The sequence below is a fragment of the Parambassis ranga genome, chromosome 9 (genome assembly GCF_900634625.1).
Source record: "Parambassis ranga chromosome 9, fParRan2.1, whole genome shotgun sequence".
Classification (NCBI taxonomy): Eukaryota; Metazoa; Chordata; class Actinopteri; family Ambassidae; genus Parambassis; species Parambassis ranga.
In genome coordinates this window covers 9,048,527-9,069,902 of record NC_041030.1, presented here as the reverse complement: position 1 = coordinate 9,069,902, position 21,376 = coordinate 9,048,527, and the positions used below count along the sequence as shown (strand labels likewise).

General features: G+C 41.4%; 2 protein-coding genes across 2 annotated transcripts in view; both read left to right on the top strand.

Annotated features, from left to right (window-relative positions):
* pebp4 (phosphatidylethanolamine binding protein 4) overlaps positions 1-12,702 on the top strand; it is a 44,390-nt gene extending 31,688 nt beyond the window's left edge. Inside the window, exons 5-7 of the mRNA XM_028415354.1 lie at positions 4,640-4,685; positions 4,867-4,977; positions 10,583-12,702. Of these exons, the coding sequence (XP_028271155.1) occupies positions 4,640-4,685; positions 4,867-4,977; positions 10,583-10,674 (249 nt within the window). The 3' untranslated portion in view covers positions 10,675-12,702. The remainder of the gene's footprint in view (positions 1-4,639; positions 4,686-4,866; positions 4,978-10,582) is intronic.
* A 2,496-nt stretch (positions 12,703-15,198) lies between these two features.
* On the top strand, positions 15,199-20,968 carry egr3 (early growth response 3). The gene is made up of 2 exons (XM_028415263.1): positions 15,199-15,736; positions 18,096-20,968. Exons 1-2 carry the CDS (start codon positions 15,583-15,585, stop codon positions 19,172-19,174), a joined length of 1,233 nt encoding a protein of 410 aa, XP_028271064.1. The 5' UTR covers positions 15,199-15,582; the 3' UTR covers positions 19,175-20,968.
* The last annotated feature ends 408 nt before the right edge of the window (positions 20,969-21,376 follow it).

The window sequence follows — 21,376 nt, the reverse complement described above, 5'->3', positions numbered from 1 at the left end:
ATGATGCTCTCAGAACTGCATTAGAAGGACGTGGGTGCTGATTGTCGTAGGTGTGGGTTTACAGGGTGTGCAAGGGAGGGGGAAGTGGTGGATATACAAGGAGGTGCATGAGTAACTCTTGCTGACAAAGGGAAGCACTCACCCACACAGAGAAGGAGAAGGGTTTTTGGGCAAGTGGGTATTCCTGCTGAAACCGCACCCCTGCACCCACCCACCACCTCTTTGCAGACTCCTACCTATTGGCTCTTGGGTCTTGTCAGAGGATTCCTAGCGGAAGTTATGTCAACACATTGTTCAAACACACTTCTCATCTTCTGCCCTAAAATTGAAAGAAGATACAATGAGCAATTTTACCTCTCTGACACCTGCAGTCATTGATAGCCACTTTTAGACCAACAGCTATTCAATTTACCATCATATTAATTTTTATTATATCGATTGTGATTAGGTTGTTGATTCAGATCAAGCATGGATTAGTGGAGTAGTGGTTATGGACATGGCCCACATCAAAGGCTTTGCTGTATAGCTTTTTCTAGTTTTGGAGAATTATTCACCACTCATAAATGTGTAGGCTGCTTGGGATCCTTTTCTGCCTTTGTTTGAGTCACGGTGTGAAATAGTCAGAAGAACATGAGGGCAAGCTATCCTACGATGAACCACAGGAAGGTGCAGGAGAAAAAGTGTCATAACACAGCATGACACACACAAGTTAAATCTGATAAATAAAGTGGTAACTGACTGCTATATTGATTAGAGCAAAGACAAAAAAAATAGATTTACCATTTAGAAACAGAAGATGGGAACTCAACTCTCCATATTGTTGATTTCCATATTTGAATCTACAGTGCTGTTCACAACTGCTCTACACAGAGCAACCAGAGGTCAGGGTCAGCTATACAACAGCTTGCAGGGACTCAGTCTTTTCAAGTTCAACTTCCAAAGGCAAATGTTTCCTGCTGCAGTGTCTTGAACCTAAAGACCCCCCATTTCAAAGGTTTCTACAACTATAACAATATATATATATATGTGGACAATATTTAAATTTATTTTTATTTTTCCTTTTCACTCATTTTACAGTTTGGCAGTCACTAAAAAAACCCACCACACTGATTAAAACTTTTATATTTAAAACTCTCTTTGTATCTGAAGTAGTATATGATGCTTCCTGGGAAAGATTGAAATGCTTTAGCACAACTTGTATTGACGCTTTCAGTTTTTATTTCTCTGTCAGTTGCTGCTTCTCCCACACTGCGTGAATCACTATCACAGCTACAAGAATGGGTATTCCCCTCGTATGATGAGGATGCAAGGCGTATATAGTCACATGTAGTTTAACAAAATAACCCTCAAATAACTGCTGTCACATTAACTCGGCCCAGGTAATTTATTCCGTGCTCTGTTTATTTCATTAGCGTTTAAAAGGAATGGCTTGACATGTCCCTCAATGAAATTAATGTTAATACACTGAAAGATGCTGTAGTGAATTGGTGATAACATGACATTTTATCAAATGTGGTGGCAGGAGCTGCTCATAATATGAGTGCAGTGATTTATAGTGCCCCTATTAATTTATTACATAATTAGTATTAGTATTATAACATTACCTTAAACAACTAAACTTCACAGATATACTCAATGAGTATGTATAGGCCTATTTAAAATGTAATGCCCAGATGAGAAAGTCTTTAGTGATAGTGTGCTCCTTGGTAACTGCATAGATAATGAAGCCAATTCAAGTGTCTTTCAACTTTCAGCTGCTAACATGACATAACTTGCAAATGTCCAACAGTTGAAACACTGACACAGCAGCTGTCAGTACTCTGTTGGGCTCTCTAGTAAAGATAATGCGTTTCTACTCAGTGCTTCAAATTAAACACTTTTCTGGCAGAAACTAAATGCTACTGGATCCATGTGATGTGCATACTTTATGTGTGGTTTATCAGTAAAAGTATAGCGCACAGCTGCGGCACAAACCACTGTTTTCTCTGACATCTGCATTATGTAATATAACTTCTTCAGCTTGAGGTCGTGCAAGACAGTCCAAAAATATAACTGCTGGTGAACACATATTGTACCACTAGAAGCATTACACTGTACATCTCCTGATGTTTGAACAAATTCATCCAGATATTTTATTATATCTATTGTGTCTTTTTTTTCTTATGACGTCAATGGGATTATTTTTCATTATTTTTTGGCTGTTCTTATTGTGGCCATATAATTACTGTGTGAACCCCACACAACAGACAAAGTCTGAATTATTGAGTCTCAAAGTATATTTCTTGCAGGATGACTAATGTTGTAGTTGTTTGCACTACAGAAAGTTTGGTCTTTTTTCCATATAGTAAACCAATTACAGCTTAGTAGGGAGCAGTCAAAAGCCACTTAGCACACTGATGAAATTAATCTTGGATTGCCTGTACACCAGCTCATTGGTGGGTCCATCAGACAAATAAATGATCAAATAAGTCCTTGTTCCAAGATTTTGCCTGGGTGGGGTTGCCAAGAAAATCATTCTCTGTTGGGAGGCATTAGGTGATTTTAAGTAGGCCAAACAGTGATGAACCTGATGAGTGATGGTTGGCTTATTGGGATCATCATGTTAGTCTATCGCCATTGTAGCCTTTTTTTCCATTGTATTTCTAATTATGAACATGGTGCAAGAATAAAATGCCACACACAGTAAAACCCATACTTTAAGCTGAACCTTTACAATTAACACAGCAAGTGACTGTCAATCATTTAGTGGTCACAACTTTTCATACACTGTGTCACACCTCCACCGCAAGGTACCAGAGGGAGGCCACCCACCATGTGAGAATGTCCTGTAGATTAGTGTTAGTCCATCATTCTGTAGTGAATATTAAGAGTATGAAACCCTGACACTGCCCTGCCCTGTCAAAACTACTGTGAAACCAGCCCTGCTCTGGAACAGATGCACCACTGTAATGTGAAAATGAATATAAAGAATAGTATGTTGGTTCTGCATATTATTGAGTTGTCTGTTATTATTTGGCTAAATTTCAATATTGTATTCAATTGCTGTTGTTTATACTCAGTGTATTATAATGAAATTAAAAGGGCAAGGGGTGCCATGAAGAATGAGCGAGAAACAGGCATTAAGATGTGGGAAAATGTTGCACGCTCAAATGTTGACTACCTGTTGCTATGGCAATGGGTTTGGATCCTGCAGGCTGCAGGACTCTTGCTATTTCTAAATAAAGCTTTTTTTCTCACTGATCTGTGGATGAAGATACTCACAGTTGAAACTAATCTTCTGAATTTTATTAGCCTCTGTAAACACTCTAATACTTACTGCTAAACAGCCTTCAACAGCAGGATTACAGATTAGAAGTTGCACAATAGAGGACACATGGCTGGCTACACTCCTCAGTGAATAAGAAAATTATGAAACCAGCATTGCTAAATGGATCATTATAAACTAAAAAATGCACCTCAGCATCTAAATTGCAGACACACTATGTGCTTATTAAGTTTAATTAGCATTACTCAGGACCATTTCATAAACTGCTGTTTCAACCCCTAAATATAAATTGAGTTTATACCCTATGGGGCTTTCTTTCTTTCTTTCTTTGTCCATATATTAAACTTCAAGAAAACTTGTGCATAAACATTGGGGCCAAAGCGAGAGAAAATGAATTCTTGTCCAGCATATCTTTTGTCCTTGTTTGCTGTGTAGTAACACAGTTCCTCCGTTAGCCTGTGGGGGGAGCCTGTGTGTGCAGAAACAAGGACAGAAATAGGTGCTGAGACCACATACTCCGTGCCTGTGATGGGGACTTCCATGCTTACCTCAAGTGGTTTTTGGGCCATTTTACAGACAACATATTTAGTCCTTTTCCTCCTCCCACTCAAGGATGCAGCCGTCTTGCAGTAAATAGCCAAGTATATTAAACAAACATGCCTGTGTGCAATTTGCAGTGTGAAGTGCTTGACTGTGTGCTTCCTGGATATGAGGAAGTTTAACCTGACAAATATACCGTAGAAAACGCTCATGAATAATGTCTGTGCTTCATGTCTGGTTACATGATGTCTGTTTCTAGGCAACAGGAAGTTAATATACAATTAATAATATGGGAAATTGGAAATCCTCTCAGCAGTTTAATTTGCTTAGGAACTCTTTTGTCTAAGAATTGTCTATTGTCTACAGATATTAATATACTGGGATCATTCATATATTTAACTTTGACATATTTTAAAATAATGTTGATGTAAGCCTGTAGTAGAGATTTCTGTAAGGTTATTTTTTATTAACTAGCAATTTATAATTGTCTTTTTCCAATTATCACATTAATGGTTATATACACTCACTAATATCACTTTCCCTGATACATTTTTATTACAGTTTGTACCATTATTACAGTTTCACAATTAAATGGCCTCTACATCCTCGTTTTTGTTGGAACGAGTTAAATGAGTTTAGAAGGCTCATCTGTGGGAACACAGAGCTCAGGGAGTGGTATCATGTTGTAGGAAGCAATGTAACCCACTGTTCTGCCTTTGTTGTCAGATTGTTAGTTTTATGGACATTTTTTAAACAATTGTGATTGGGTTTTGCCCAAAAGTAAACTGACTATCCCTCATAATTTGCCTGACTGACTCTGTGTTTGAATTTTAGGGCAGTAACCTCAAGAAAGGACAAATACAAGGGACGACCCTCACTGGTTAGTACAGTATGATTTTTCACTGAGTAATGTGAGTTACTGTACTATTGCCTCACTCATACGTATTGTGGAAGGTTTTGCTCACTGTTTTTCTTGCGATACTCATATACAGTTAACTGTGAAATATTATCATACCCATGTCTCAGCTTCCCTGGTTCTTCTTCTTCGTTTTCCCTCACAGATTATCATCCACCAAGCCCACCACAGAAGACAGGTCTTCATCGCTACCAGTTCATGCTGTATGAGCAGCCTCCAGAAGTGTCACTAACCACGCAGGAGATGTCAGCCCGTGGTAATGACTCCAGTCACCAGCATCTTCAATTCACACTGTTGTTCTGTCTACTGCAGTATCATCTATCATATGCCAACAGTGACCCACACTACCGCCAGCAGTTAGTTGTTGAATCAGCAATACAAAGATTACAGCAAGGCACTAAAACTCAAGAGTTCCTCTTGGATTACCCCTATTATAGGTTTTGTGTCACCCAAGTGTATCTGTGATAATTGTTGAGTTTTTATGATTATTATATATACATATATTAATATATATAATAATTATTAGACACCACAGGTCGTCTGTAAGACCCACGTGGCTTCATTTTGTCCAGACACGTCATTTTGCATAATTTACAATGAATTTAGGTAGATCATTTTCTTCAACTGCTTGAACTTAACAAGGGAAATGTTAATGAGGTTAGTGAGTAAGTCTGCTGCAGTGTTAATGTCTGCAGGGTCAAGACAAGTATTACTGGCTCCCACGCACACCTGCACGAGTCTGCCTGACCATGTCTTATTAACCCCCGCCAAACCCAAAATCCCTATCAACCCTGTCACTGCTCCTCAACAGCCAATTTAGTTATAACCTTGATTACTGCTGGTATCTTTTGTGCTTGTGTGTGTGTGTGTGTGTGTGTGTGTGTGTGTGTGTGAATTTCTAAAGTCAGTCTTGTTTGCCTTGCAGACTTATTGTTTTGTTTATACTTTGGATTTGCTTACTTTTTCCATCCCCTGAAGTCTGTGGGAAGGTGGGCAACAGTGGAGCACCTCACAGGAGGCGTGCCTGTCTGTCTGTTCTACTCGGGTCGCAGCCAGTGATTTGAAGGGAGATCAGGGCGGTTTGAGACTTCAAGTGTTGCGGCCGTGAATGAGTGGAGCTGCCAGTCTCTTCTGTTTGAAGTTTTGACAGCTTTGTCAGCAAACAATCCAGGCACATTAGGCTGAGGGTTGTTTGATGTTGAAACCTCTGGAAAAATGAATGTCAAAAGAGATGTACTTTTGCTATTTTACATACCCAACTCACATTTGGAAAAGGTTGAGATGAACCCTTATCTTGTTTTTGAGGTATTCACTATGTCACACCTGGTTAAGCTGAAGAAATAATGGCATGAATAATAGCTTGCTATTTAGAATATTTTAATATGTTTTTTTGTGCAAAATAAACTCGAGCATACTAATTTTCTGCTACTAGCTCCAAAACAGTAGTTGCCCCCACATTATGAAGCAATTGAACTGAGTGGATCCACCCATCCCTAATCTGCTGGATGAGTTTAACCCGCTGTAGCACTTCCTCTCTCCTGCAAACAGTTCTCTCTATTCAAGGGAAATGAAATTAAGAAATTCACTCTTGGATAATCAAATGTTTCATTTGATGGGTCAATTCTGGAGAGAATAGCTGTCCTTGTAAAGAGTGAGATGGAAATAGATGCCGTGTAACATATTAGGAATAAAAACCTTGTTGTGGTTTATAAACAGAAAAACAAAATTGATTCAACACTTGTTACCAGTTTGGCTGAATTTAGTGTTGTACCTGCTGCATTATTATTGGCCTCCTCTTGGCCATGAGCACGGTATTCCCGCACAGACAAGAGGAGCAGAGGGAATCCCATGTCTCCCCACCTCCTCCGTTAAGTATGTTCACTTATTAGCGTCTGTCCTCCCTCCATGTGGTATGACACAGAGAGCATTTTTCATAGCCCATGACATTAATTGATGTGATTTGCAAAGGGAGAGCATTTAGCCGTGGGTGGAAGACTCCTAATGATCGTTTTCCACTTCCAGTAGCGCAGTCATTGACTCAATTTTATCTCAAATTTGTTGTCTTTCTTCTTTTCATCTCTGACCATCACTTAAGTAATAAAGGCAGTGAACAATTAGAGGTGGAGCTGGGCTGTTGTGAGGAACCGTGGGAGTCTGCAGTGCCTCCTGTGCTAAGGTTATGAATGTGGGTCAGTGAACTGATGGAGACAGCTGGTTTGTTACACAAGGAACTACAGGGGGGCTGCGCTCTTGGCATTGGGCACAGGGGCGTGATCATAGGGAATCCCCATTGCTCTGGCTCAGGAAGGCCGTCCCTGACTGGAGGCTGCCCCCGTGCCAGGGTGGGGGGGCAGGCGTGGGCGCTTGGGCCCTTGTGATACTTGTCAGCCACTTGGCAAGCCCTTAACATGTCCTGCTACTGTTTAGTGCCGACGAGTCAGTTTGTCAAGGGAAACAGTGTTACAATGACGGGAGGGAAACCCTGAGGCCTTGACAGAGGCCATCTCGTGTTGTTTCAGCCTACATGTTAGTTTGCACATGTACTGTTGGCACATCCAGCCCTGTGTGTCTCCCGACCTGAACCTCAGCAGTGTCTGAAGGCTGATCAGAATCACAAACATCATCAGAGTAATTAGCTAAAAAGCAAAAAGTTGAAAATAAAATATTGATTAAACTCATAATCTTGGCCCCTTTTTCTTCTCCTTTTTTTGTTGTAAATTGGAGAGGATGTATGTGATGTTCACATTGTGTGAATGAATGGATCACAGTGGAGTTAGCTGCTGCATCGTACACGTTGCTCATCTTGCCTCCTAGAGCCCCTACTGCCAGCTCAGCACACTCCACAGTAATTGAAGCCATTTGCAATGTTGCAGTGTGGTAATGGGCAGATCCATGTCTACCACCCACCCACAGCCTCTACCATTAATCAGAGCTGCGTGGAGTCAAGAGAGCCAGGATTTGGTTGCTACAGCAGGCCTGAGTTTCAGCCAGGAGTCGACTGCCTTAAAGGAACACTTTGACGTTTTGAATTTTGGCTGGTGCTATTTTTTTTTTTCCTCAGGTTCAGGGTAAAAGTTTTTTTTCTCTTAACTTTCCTCATCCATGGATTGGTTTGAAATGTTGTTAAAAATGATTAAAACTACTACAAGATCAATAGTTTTGATTGCAGGAAGACTCATAAATAATACATATTACCCAAGCTTGTCAGAAAAGAATCACACAGTAAGTCCTAATGAGAATAACTGAAACATGGATTAGGGGATCAATAGGCAATACTGAATCAACAATACTCGATAATAATAATAATTAATTAATTAATTAATTAATTCTAATTCTTCAAACACATGCCAGTCATTATCTGGTTCCTGCTATTCCAGCGTGTTTAGTGGTTGCTTTTTTTATTTAGTGTTTCACAAAAATGAAAACTGGGACATTTTCAGTGTTTTGTCATTTCAGTGAAAGATTCAGCATATGAAAAAATGTTAATACTACGGTATTAAGCTTTTGAAACTTAACCCTAACTGAACTGAGGAAGAAATACAGCAAACAGAGAAGCAAACACCAAATATCATTTCACACGTGTCTGCGATGAATAGAATATGCTGCATTGAGAGCAGTGTGACTTTGTGTTCCTCGAGCTGCCCTGCCGAAGCGTTACTGAGCAGGACTTTGTTCTGTGTCTGACCCCTGACCTCTAACATGCCTCAAATTTTTTTCCCTTCATGAAATAATGATTGCATTATCGCCACCATGAATCGTACGAAGTGTGTTGAAGCTCTTTCGCTGATACGGCTCCTTTGACTCTGCTGCAATGAACAGCATCATTTGGTTTTGAGGATTTCTGAGACACTGTAAGAGGTTTAACAGGGACACCGCCCACACCACTAAATGTAGCAATTCTGTGTCACCTCACAGCAGTCCTGATCTTCCTGCCATACCCAGACGGAGAAGCAAGGTGGAAACAAAAGGAGAGGCAGGAAGACTTTCACGTCGCCCTCAGGTCCCACACTATCTGTCCTTTCCATGAGCAGGCAGATGGGAGAGGCGGAAACATGTCTCTGCACTACAAACAGACACCAGCCTATTTTAAGGTCACTTGTAAGTCTAGGCATTTGCAGGGTACCAGCCAGCATGATAGCGCCAGATATTGTGAATTTGCCTCATTTTGGATTGTGCCCAATGATTGCACAGCTTTAGACAGGATTATGTGTGTAAAGCCTTACAAGCAGTGCCTGATTTTGACTCTCTGTTAGATCGTTATTGTACAATAAAATGATTCTCAGTATGGCATTCCTGACTTGATACTACAAGTCATGTTCTCTTGGCAAATAAGGAAACTTTCAGAGTCAAATCTGCCACATATATATCCCTACACTGAGTGTAAAGTTTGCCCCCAGCTGCCTCACCCCTCAGTTTTCTTCAAGGTGCTACCTCTGAGGGGTGAGAGACCTTGTTCTGGACATACAGGGGAGTTTGGGCTTCTGCAGAGGCGGTGCATTATCTGCCACTGACGCACAGGCCAGAGGGGCCACCGGGGCCATGCCCTATCATACAGACAGGTCACTTGACTCCATTGCCCTCTCCTGATTATTAGAGGCCTTTCTGCAGGCAATCTTCATTCACAGAGAGGACCTGGTGAGATTCGGGTACTCATCTGCTCATCTCCCAGTTATTATTCATTATCCTCCCCAGCTGAGCTCAGAACATGGCCTGAACTCACAGCAGATCTAGACACATTGAGATGTCAGTCGCATAAACTAAACATGTAGTGTGGTTCAGGAAAAGAATCATTTTGCAATGATGTCATTTTATTTTTTAAGCCTTCCAACTGAAAATAAACACTCTAGGGATGCAATAATGTAACCTGAAAAAAAGCATGAAAATTTACAACCTTAAATAAGACATTTCATCTGAAATGTAAATGAGTTTCTCTGGTATGGGGAGGTGGTGGCTTTTGATATCCAGGGCACTTGCAGAGTGTGTTTCTTCTCCTATATCCTGCACAATACTGGAGGATTTGAAATGCATCTCCCTGATGGCAAAAACAGCCTGAATGAGGGACTGAAAAGCAGCTGCAGCAAGAGGTCAAAAACAGTCATTTCTCTATCCAGCCAGTCAGATTTGACCCCTAACTGCGCGGCCATTCTGTACAGATTTGGACCATTTCAGTTGTTGGCTTTCTTTTCAAAAGATTAACTTTCCAATGCTATTCTTGAGCAGCTGTTAATGTAATTACTCCACGTACGGAAATACCAGAACGTCAGTGATTCCCTGGATTACAGAGCAAAGTAGCAAAGCATTGTCTTTTACACACCCAAACATATGAAGATGCACACACCAACACTGTTTCTTTCTTAGATCTGTTGAAGTTTGCAAGTTTAAAGCATGCAAGGTTTTCTTTGCTTGGAATGATAATTGTGAATTTGTCTTTTTTTTCTTGTAAAGGGAGGGGAAGCTGCAGGGAATCAGCGGTTGTCAAAATCGAAGAAGTGATATTGTCATACCAGCCGGATGGCCGTCTGGTGTTTGTTTAAAAGGGGAGGGAAGAAAAAAACAGTCCAGGCGATTGAATCATATCTTCTTGCCAATACGTCCTTGCGTTCCCACCTCCATCATTACAGCAACATGTTTTATTTTCAGCAGTGCTGTTCTCAGTGACTCACATCCCAGAGCCATGTGCTGCTCAGTTAGGCCTCAGATCCCTGAAACACAGACCGTGCGGTCCTACGAAATGTTTTTGTAATGCACCAGAGACCGAGTCTACTATATTTGAGCCGATTTGCAGAACAACAAATTATTTCCATTGTTCTTAATTTGAGTACATTTCACTACAGTAATTATCTGTGTTTGTGTTTCCACAGGTAAATGGGATTATCAGGCCTTCGTCACAAGGTGTGATCTGGGGGAACCTGTGGCCACGCTGCAGTTTCTCACCCAAAACTACAAAGACTGACATGGAAAAGGAATCTGTCAGTACAGTAATGTAGACTAGGATGTCTTCCCTCTTTTACTGTTTCCCCACTTTTCCTAAACTAAACAGCAAGAATTCTTCAAAGCTTGCATTAAGTTAGTCACCTCTATGCTTCTATCTTATCGTCTAGTTAGAGAGAGATTTCCTCTTTGTGTTGCACCAGATGTTTGGTTTTGATGTTGCACTGTATCTCTGTCACGTGGCTAGTGGTGAAGGATTTGGGAGATAGATTTTGACATCGCTGGGGATTTCTTATTAGTTTCCGAACACCGTCGACAAGAGAAGGAAGACGGCCTGATATCACAGCTCAGTGTGGAAAGAGTTGATTCTAATTCAGGGGCGGAAACACGTCAGGGCCAAAAAAAGGAAGTGGGAGGTGAAACCGAGACCGCAACACAGCCGGATGCCGCAGTGGAACTTGAACCAAAATACTCAACGGAGTGACAGGACAGGGGGAGGGGCTGCAGGGCCTGTAATACACTGAGTGAAGGGAACTTGCTGTTTGTGTGATTGTTTATCATATTTCCATTGACCACTCTCACCTCAACTGGAAACACTGAGCAACTTTCAGGTCGATGACTGATTTTTCTGAAGTAAAAACTGCTCTGTCTAAATGCGTCCTTGAGGGTAACTTTGGGATGTGAACCCATTTTGAACTTTGGACAGTTGCATAAGAGCCTCACCTGGCAGGTCTGTAGAGGATGGTGTGGATAAACTTTTCAACCCTTTCACGATGAGATACTTTTCAGACTTCACGGGTCTTTGTAGAGGGTCGGTCAGAGTACCCCCCAGGAGAAATATTGGTTTCTAACCAGCAACTCTCCTGTGGGAGTGGTTTGTATCAATACCCCAGATGTCTGAAAAAGGCTGGATTTACATGAATGACTTTGATGTTCCGATGATCAATCTTTAGTTGGTGGTTTCATTGACCCTAATTTGGTGTCTCATCAGTGGGCTAGGCAGGAGTAGGTAATAGAGGTTTTTGTTCCTTTGGTGGTTAAGCCAGCCTTGGTAAACCCTTATGTGCCCTCCCTATGAACTCTGGGAGATCATTGATCAAATTGTCCTGCATTTGCTTTGTTTGCCTCCCCGACTTAGCAGTCAAAGCAGCCGAGTCCACAAACAAAACAACCAAAACAATGCACATAAGCACACAGTTAGTGAAAGAATCCATTCCTTTTGAACAAATGATAAGTGTCTGTCGGATGGAATACCACTCTTGACCTTGATTTGCCTATCTTATTTGACTTATGAAATCACATTTTTAACAATTGGCAAATGGAGCATGATTCCACACTCATTGTGAGGCATGCCAAGTGGGAGAGCATTCTTCCAAAAACCACCTACTTGAATCCATCAGTACACCATTGAAATGCCAAGATTTGTACTTCCAAATACACTGTGCATTTTTCCCTTTATATCTGGGAGATATCCTGCCAAAACAGCTGGGTTTTGCCACTCAGCTTCCTTGAATGTGTTTATTTTTACTCCAAATGTCAGGAGAGTTGAAATATTATGATTAAGAAAAACTGACAGCTGTAGTTCAACACTGCACAGTATATTGCCTTCTCTGAAAAAAGTAGCTTCTCACGTCCCCTGATGATATGGGAAAGGCATTTAATATTTTCTTAATTTATTCAAACTTACATTAATTAAAAGGAATTTGTATAATCAATTCAATTGCCTAACCGGCACTAAGTGATCTAATATGCATGATGACTTGAGTCTCCATTCTTCTGCTGCTGAAGAAGTGCAGGGGATGTATTTCTCCTGGGAATTTCTGCAGTTCATCACTTGTTGTGAGCAGTGGCAAAAGGAATTGGAGTGTGACATCTGTTCAATGCATGTCAACAATATGGTTGTCTGACCTCTCTGCACATGTGTTTACTATGTTTTTGACCCCTACAGGCTGGTATTGTCCTGCATAATCTTGACTGCAGAGAGTCGGTGCAGCTCAGTCCACCTGGAGATTTGAGCCCTGCCTCTGAATAAATACCACATGAATATCCACGTTTTCAGGCACTATTGAACACTTTAACCAATAACAAATGCAGAATTTTAAAATGCACCTTATGACCTCTAAAGATTTTTCTTAAGGTATTCGTGATAGCTGTGTATCTTAAATGTCTTTTGTTATACTTAATAGCTGTGAAAAACAAAGCTCTACATACAGAGTACTGATGTGATAAGAAAGGAATCGAAAAGCTATTGTTTATGTACCTAGGTTGATTAATTGGACTTTGTCAAAATAACGTTTGTAAAGTTACGGTTGCTGTTATCTTTCCAACTCCTACATTAACAATAAGGAACAACCATTTTAGCTTTCCCCATCAAGCCTGGAAAAAACTATACTAATTTGACTATATATCCACAGTGCCTGGGAAGTTTCCCACTGTGCTTTAGCATGCTGTGCTTCCATGGAATCTCTGTATGCAAAACAGCCAGGACGTTGCAGATATAATGCCGTGAGCCATTGACAGACAGTGCAGGCCTGCCCCATGTGACCCAGCTCACAGTCGAGGAAATAAACCTGCAACAGGTGGGTTTTCCAGCTGGCTGCACCATCCAACTTTCCAACCACAGAGCCACATATAAACGCTTCCCCCTCAGGAGAGGCACTATACAGCCCAATCACACCTGAGGGGAGTCGTCTCATTGGTTTGCATCCAAAAGCATGACAGTTGTGGCAACCTTGTTTCCATGGATTTCCTACTGCACTGTTCAACCTGTGAATGGGATGGACAAAATAACAGGGAGAGCAGACTTTACAAAACAGTCTAATGCAAAAACCACTGCCATAAATACTCAGTTAACAAGCTAACATTGTTAATGATTAAATAGAATATATGAGGCTGAGGCATTGTGCTCCATCACCTCATGTTCCTGCTGTTAGTCCTAGCAGGGTACTACATGGCCCTTGGTTTTCTTAAATATGCTATTATTACACATAACTTGTATTTCTTATGTAAGGGCTGATGATGACTGTACATTAGCAGGACGAAATTTTGCAACTTCTAGCTTCGACTCAAGAGAAAACAGCACCTAACTCGTGATCCCCTTTGACCTGAACTGATGTATCAAATAATGAAGTTTAGGGGATGACTCAGTATGATGTAGCTGATGACACCAAAATAGAAACTCTGTGGCCAGTCATGAGTGGGTTTAGTTTGAATCAAGTCCATCAGGTTCATTACTGTCTAATTTACTGCTTGAAGGTACAACACCAGCAACAAGGCGCACCGGGAGTACTCCACACAGCTGTGACAGACAGGCACATGGAGGACTCGCCTGTGGTAATGAGACACATAAGATCACTGGCTGCTCGGTGTGTGTAAGCCCCCTAAACACAGAGCATGAATCAGACTAATTCTCCCACACACTCTGTTTACACTTCTGCTTCATTGAGGTACCATTAATTTCTCAGGTCTGAATATTCAAGCACTTTTCATTCAGTTTTTTTTTCTAATTTAGCCTTTCAGTTTTACCTTTTTCTTTTTACAACTTAAGCAGGACACACAAAGTTAGGCAAACCTTCCTAAAACTCTGAATGCAAATATAACAATAACAGGTTAAAACTCTAAACTAAGAAAGTGAGAACTTTAGTTTGTTGTTTCACAAACCAACTTGCAGAAGGGTATTTTTGTAAGGCAGCTGGTGTAGGTATTTTCTTTTCTTTTTCTTTTTACAAGTTGGTGAAAAGCGAGCCATGACGCTTTGTCCACTGTCATCTTTTTAAACGTCTGGCTTCCGATCACTTTTCCACTACTGCTTCACCCGGAACTCACATGTCCAAATACAGACGTGAAGGGGCGGGGCCGGACACTGCCTTATTTGGAGTTTCCACTTAAGCGGTCACTTGGGCTCCAAGTCAAAGCAAGCCTGTGGATTTACAAAGCGCTTGCAATATTTACAAACGATTAACTCCGTCAATTACTGCCTTTGTATGAGAACCATGCTGCACGAAGGGGAGCTCTGAACCAGTGCTCTGCCATGCAGCACGGTGCAGTGTAAAATGAGTGCATTCACACTGTCCAAAGTGATTTTTCTGCGGGTTAGGAGAACATTTTTGGACAATAACAAGCGTGAAAGTGAAGTAGAGCTCACACGCACAATTGTATATAATACAAAGAAGTATTGGCAGAGTATAGACTGGTAAAATAAAAGCTCATTTTATGATATTAAATTAACCAGACTTTTGTAAAGCTGCTCCTACAGCCACAGCAGTGTGTCAGACAGACAGAGCTCGCTGTTAGTCCGGTAAAGGCATTAAAAGGAGTGAGGAAGGTTCTGAATCGTTGTAATGTTTTCCACAACGACAGGAACACCAGCTCCCTAAGAAGGACGCGGCTGGAGGTGACATGTAGATTTTGTAAACTTTGTTGCTATCTGTCTGTCGGAGCCTTTTGCCTCCACTGTAGTTTCCACAGACTGACGCGCGGAGAGCCTGGCGCTGGGCGCCCATGTCCATATATGGTCATCTACGTCACACAACTGTTCCATCCCCCTATTTAATACAGGCAGACTGGAGTCCCCTATCCAGCTCCAATAGAGCAAGTAGGGCTGCTCTTGTGCAACCAACACCACCACCTCCTCCATTGATTCACAGACTTCAAATTCCCCCACAAGCAGCCCATCAGCTTCCACAGTGATCAGATTAATAACAACAATAGCCTGTGATCACACAGGGGGAGATAACCGGCGCTGCTCATCCTCCGCGGGATACTTGGATAGCTACAGCTACAGGATCCATCCCTGCTCCTCTCTCCTTTTTTTTCCACGCCCGGTCCACACCTGTGTTTTGCCACTTTGAGAACACCCGGTGTTTTTTTGTGTAACTACTTGGATACCTGCGCGTTGTGCTTTATAAATGTCGGACTGACTATAACTGCTATGACAGGGAAACTAGCGGACAAGATCCCTCTTACCATGAGCAGTTTAATAAACACGATCCCTGACAGTCTCTACCCAGAAGAGGACATCCCGACGTCTATGAATATTTTCACCAGTACGGAATCTATTAACCACTATTCCCAGATGAACACAGGTAAGAGTCTCTTCTACTTTTCTTTGTTGATTTGAGTGTTTCAAACTGCGATGCGACAGGACGGCAACAGTTGTCTGTGGGGCTTGGAGCACCTGTTTGCGCTCTGGCTGTTGCGCGTAAGGGCAGGCGCTCGTAACCTGTACAGCTTTCTCGGGGTCAGGTGTAAACACTGCCCACTTTATATTCAGTACAAATCAAAGTGTGTGCCCCTCGGGTTTGGCCGTGTTAGTTTTAGTTATTTGCTTTATTTAAAATCTATTATGTGCATCGGCGAAGTGGCGGAATATAAAACGTGGAAAAAACGGCACCTTTGTGTGAACTTTGAAACATCCTCTGTGATTTTACATTTATGTATCATGTTTTTAATTCTGTGGAGCTGCCGCGTGTTTGAGGAAACGTCTTCATATGATGTGAAGTCTATCAAAGCGCAGCCGGCAGCTGACTGATCGGTAATCAATAAGAAAATGTTAATATGATCAAACTACCACGACGCTGATTTATTAATCTGATACACACCTGCAAAGATGATCCAACTACTTGATGACTTTCATTCACAACTCTATTAACATGTCAGTTTAGATTTCAGTAGGCGTGTATGTGGCTGCTCACCCCTGTATGAGACACGGGGCCCACGGACCAGACTGTATTTGCTATGATATTGCGAGGCCGAAGATATTGATTCATTTATGGCTTCTTTTACATTCATTTATATATTTGCGGTTAAATCAGACGCCTTCCTGAAGACGCCGTCTAAGTCGTAGATTGACATGGAATCAATCAGTCATTGAACAGCTTCACCTTCTGAGGTGATAGGTCAATGATGCACGAAAAATACTAAATCTTTTCTTCTGTTGTGGCTTGGGGGTGGGATGGGGGGGGGCACGGTGTTAGGTGTAGTGATTTACTTTGAAATTTGTAAACAATCGATTTATTGTCGATTTATTTATTCATAAATTAAAACACGACCTAAATTTAAGCCGAAACAAGTCCCTCTTTCTTTTTTTTACTGACAAGTCTGCGAATTGAATTATGGAGTCGTCATGTGCTGGAAATAATACTATAATGTCAAATAAATATACGCGACTTTACGTTTTTAACGTTCATGTCACAAATTAATAAGCTAAATAAAGACGGGTATAAAATCTATTTTGTGTGACCTCAGAAAGGAGATGAACCTAGAAAGGCAGATTATCACAGTGTGTGTATTGATTATGGTAAAATTCATTTCTATAATTTATCAATATGTTTTTTTAATTATGCCGAAGAAGTTTTGAAAATACCATTGTGTGATATTCCAGGTGGAACAGGTGTGTGACCCACAGCCAAACAGTAAAGACTTTATTTTTCCTCCACTCATTCTGTTTAAAAATACAATACATATAAAATACCAAACATTTAGAGTAAAATTCATTAAGCTGCGGCTGAGCCTCATTTCATGAATGACTTCTCCAAAAATTACAAATAAATGTCAGGAGTGTCATTGTTCCTATGAATCCCCATGTGTTCAATAGTATTGTGCAATGCACATCATTTTTGCTTCATTCATTTCATAATTTGCCTTCAGCCAAATTCCAGCAGGCTGTAATTACTGGGAGTGAACATTTAAGCACTGTATATGATTTAAATGGAAAGGGACGTCTGTTTTAGCTTCTGCTTAAGAATTCTTCACATATTTAACCTTCTGAGCTTGATCTGCTAACACACATATCCCTATTAAGCACATCTGCATTTTAAAGGTTTCGTAGAGTGAGTTAATTGTGTGTGTGTGTGTGTGTTCTGGGCGAAGCAATAAGATAAATAAAATATCAAGGAAATTTGTGAAATTGGATAAGAAACACTTAAATTTCTTTCCAGATGTTCTTTGTTTCGAACGTGTTTTGAATCCTTGAGCGTGATAGCTGTGGCGTCTGCCTTCTAATCCTCCCTGCTGTAAAGAAATCAAATCTTGCCATTCAGTTTGGCTGTCCTCCTGAGGGACACAATGACTGGATCAAAGGGGGTGTTTAGGTCTTGATTTATGAGAGCTTGTGGGATCTGAGAGAGAGAGAGACACCACTCTCTCAGATGCAGCAGTCAGTCACTTAACTTACAGGTCTGACAGCGCTCACATTTCTTTATGAACTGTATGGGACTTCTTTTATTTTGTGCGTTTTCTTGTCTGTCACAGAGAATTTAGGACAAACCAAGGACTGTCACTTAAAAGTTCCTAGAGTCTAAATGTGAATTTTGTGACTTTTTTTGTGCCACCTTAACACTTCCACAGGTTTTTCTTTTCAAATGATTGTATTTCAATATTCATGTGTCAGCAGTCACATGGGTGATTTATTCATGTTGTGTGTTTTCATTTGCTTTTATCCAGATAATATCATGGATCTGGGCATGGGGAGTGAGAAAGGAACCTCTGACATTCAGTATGGATCCAGCTTCCAGTCCAACCGCAGCGGGCAGACTGTCACCTATCTGGGGAAGTTTGCCTTTGACACTCCTCCGTCAGGTGGCATCGGTGGCTCTGGCTGGTGCTCAGATAACAATATCATCAGTCTTGTCAGTGCAGGGATTCTAGGGGTTTCTCCATCACCCGGCACAGTTACGACGCAGACATCATCCTCCGCAGCCAGCATGGGTGGGCAGACATCAGATATGGAGCAGGTATATGGTCCGCCGTTGCCTGCCTACTCCACCTGCAGCGACCTGTACCAGGATCAGGTCTCCTTCCACCACAGCCCTGCCACCAGCACGGCTCTAGCCTACCCTGGCAATGACTATCACTCCACTACCAAAGCCTCCATGGATGGCAGCCTTTTCTCCATGATCCCTGACTACAACCTTTTCCATCATCAGGGTGAGGTTGGTGTGATGGAGCACAAGCCCTTCCAGACCATGGACCCCATCAGGGTCAACCCTCCACCTATCACCCCCCTGGAGACCATCAGAGCATTCAAAGACAAGCAGCAGATCCACCCAGGCTTCATCGGAGGGCAGCAGCACCCGCCTCAGCACCACCCCCCACCACAGACTCTCACCCTCAAACCCATCCGACCACGGAAGTACCCCAACCGGCCCAGCAAAACCCCAATCCACGAACGGCCACATGCTTGTCCTGCAGAGAACTGTGACAGACGGTTCTCACGCTCAGACGAGCTCACACGTCACCTTCGCATCCACACAGGTCACAAACCCTTCCAGTGCCGAATATGCATGCGCTCCTTCAGCCGGAGTGACCATCTGACCACACACATTCGCACACACACGGGCGAGAAACCCTTCTCCTGTGAGTTCTGTGGACGCAAGTTTGCTAGAAGTGATGAGCGAAAGAGACATGCGAAGGTTCACCTGAAACAGAAGGACAAGAAGCCATCTGACAAGAGCAGTGGAGCAGCTGGGAGCCACAGCTCGCCGCCCAGCTCCTGTGGGGGGCCAACTGTGGGAACATCATGACCGTCACTACGTGCACTTAGACTGGACCCCCTCACAACACACCACACAGAGACTTATGAAGAAGGGATCATGTCCACTGTCAGATGAATAGGTGACTCTTTTCCTCTCTTTTCCACCCCTGCTCTTTTCAGTTCCTTCTATTTTGAGATGGATGCCTTTAGTTTAAGTAAGAGGGGGGAAAGGCTGCTACACCCTTCTCTTTTCGAGCAACTCAGAGCCTCAGCTACTGTAACACAGTGCCAACACAAAGAAGGGCACAATGGCACATTCTGTCCAAAAGGCCGCTGTGTATCTGTAGGTTCTGGAGTGGATACACTTTTGTAAATTCTACTGAAATTTTCTAAATTGGAAGGAAGCCAGAATCTATGACAGGGGTCGAAACAGACACAAATATACCGGAGCTCAGTTAAAGGGTGAGTTGTCTGGGATGTATGCATTAATTTTAATAGGCTGTTTAAAAGTGCAATTGGTTATATTTGTGTACCGTCATGGATACCTTATTAGTGGCACTTGACTGTCTTTTCGTTGTTTTTGTTGAGGTGTGGTGTTTATTTTATTTTCTATTTGAATGTTGTTTTCTCAAAAGAATGTGCCAAATGTATTGTGGTGATGCAGCCAACCTTGTTCTTATTATTGTGCCTGACATTTGCCAAACATCACAGTGGTATCAGCTTAGCACAAATATTTTAGTTAAAGGAGAGATCAGTCATTACATAACAGATTTTAGATTCACCTGAACAGCTTGGTTCTGACTGACTGACTGGCTCACACAGAGCAAACCGGTGTCTTGTCTTTCTTACCTGTACTTATAAAACAAACACTCCTGCAGCAGTTGATGCCTTTTCCAATACTTATTTATTTGTAGTCACTGTGAGACACTGTGTGTGTTTTTTGTTGCCTTTTCTTTATGTGGCGGCTTTATGCGGTGTTACCAGATATAATTTCTGTTGCTTTTTTTTTAAAGAAAAGCTCACAATACTGTTCATTTTTCAGTTGAGTTCTGCAATTATATGCAATATAGTTGTGACATATGCCACCGACTCGTAAATCAAATTAACTAAGAGCACATTTAGACAGGCTGAGCTACTCAAATAAGAGCACTGGGTTACAAACCAGCAGTATGTGAAAGCAAAGATAAATAAGGAGAAAGAAAGGGGGGGGGGGGCTTTTGTCTGTGCATCGCTGTGTAAAAAGCCCCAAAAGATGAGCAGTATATAGTAAAAAAATAAAAATAATTCCAAATCTATGTTTACATCTTTTCTAATACAGAGAGACTGAGCTGTAAGTAAGGTGTTGTTGTTTTTGTACAGTATACAAATATGTATGCAGGTAGCTACAGTAGAAGTTTCACTTTTGTACTCAAATGTCATATGCACCATAATTCAGTATTAAATTGTGCATATATGTGCATGCTCTCATGCACACTGTGTAAATACAAATGTCTGCATAAACAAGAACTTTCAATTGACTGAATGCTTGTGCAGAATGTGTCTTAAAGCTTTTTAGTAATGTAGTTATAATACAGGATATTTTGTTGTCACATAGGTCATTTGGAGCACTATAACCACAATAGTGCCAAATGTGGTGTGCTATCTTCCATTAAGAAAAAAAAAGAAAAAAAAGAATAAGAGCATTTGCACCATCTGTATGCTTTAAAGTGGAAACTGGTTTAAGGAAGCCCTAATGTGTTCTCTGAATAAATGACAAGATTTCTTACGTTTTGTGTATCTCCATTATAGCAATTGGTCAGTTCTCTCAATTAACACATTTTCCCCATTGTGTAAAAAAAACACATGGTTGTTCTCAGCTAGATATTCTCCTAAATGATCAGTTTAGACACAACATGACTCTTTACTTGCTAACTTTATGCTAAAATACCTTTTTTCCCCCATTCAACATTCATATGTCTTTTGCTTCACTTCGCCAGTACTTTATTATTGACATGAGGCAAAGTTAAAACATTTATTACACTTGTGGTCATAACAATAGAAACACTGTAAAAGATAAACATAAGACTGAACCTATTGAGGCGTGTACTTATGTCAGGGCCACCAAATATTCCAGAAATCACACACATTGGCAGTGGATTCATCAAAAGAAACATCACCCAGTGGGCGTTTTTAAATTATTTCTCAAATACCCCACAAACCTCCCCTCCTGTCGAAGGAGCTACGACTCCTGCCATATTGCTTGACAATATTT

Excerpts from the sequence above, each read along its gene's own strand:
- egr3 (XM_028415263.1), top strand. The coding sequence starts at position 15,583 with ATGACAGGGAAACTAGCGGACAAGATCCCTCTTACCATGAGCAGTTTA. Across the intron at positions 15,737-18,095 it reads CTATTCCCAGATGAACACAG|ATAATATCATGGATCTGGGC; the intron begins GTAAGAGTCTCT and ends GCTTTTATCCAG.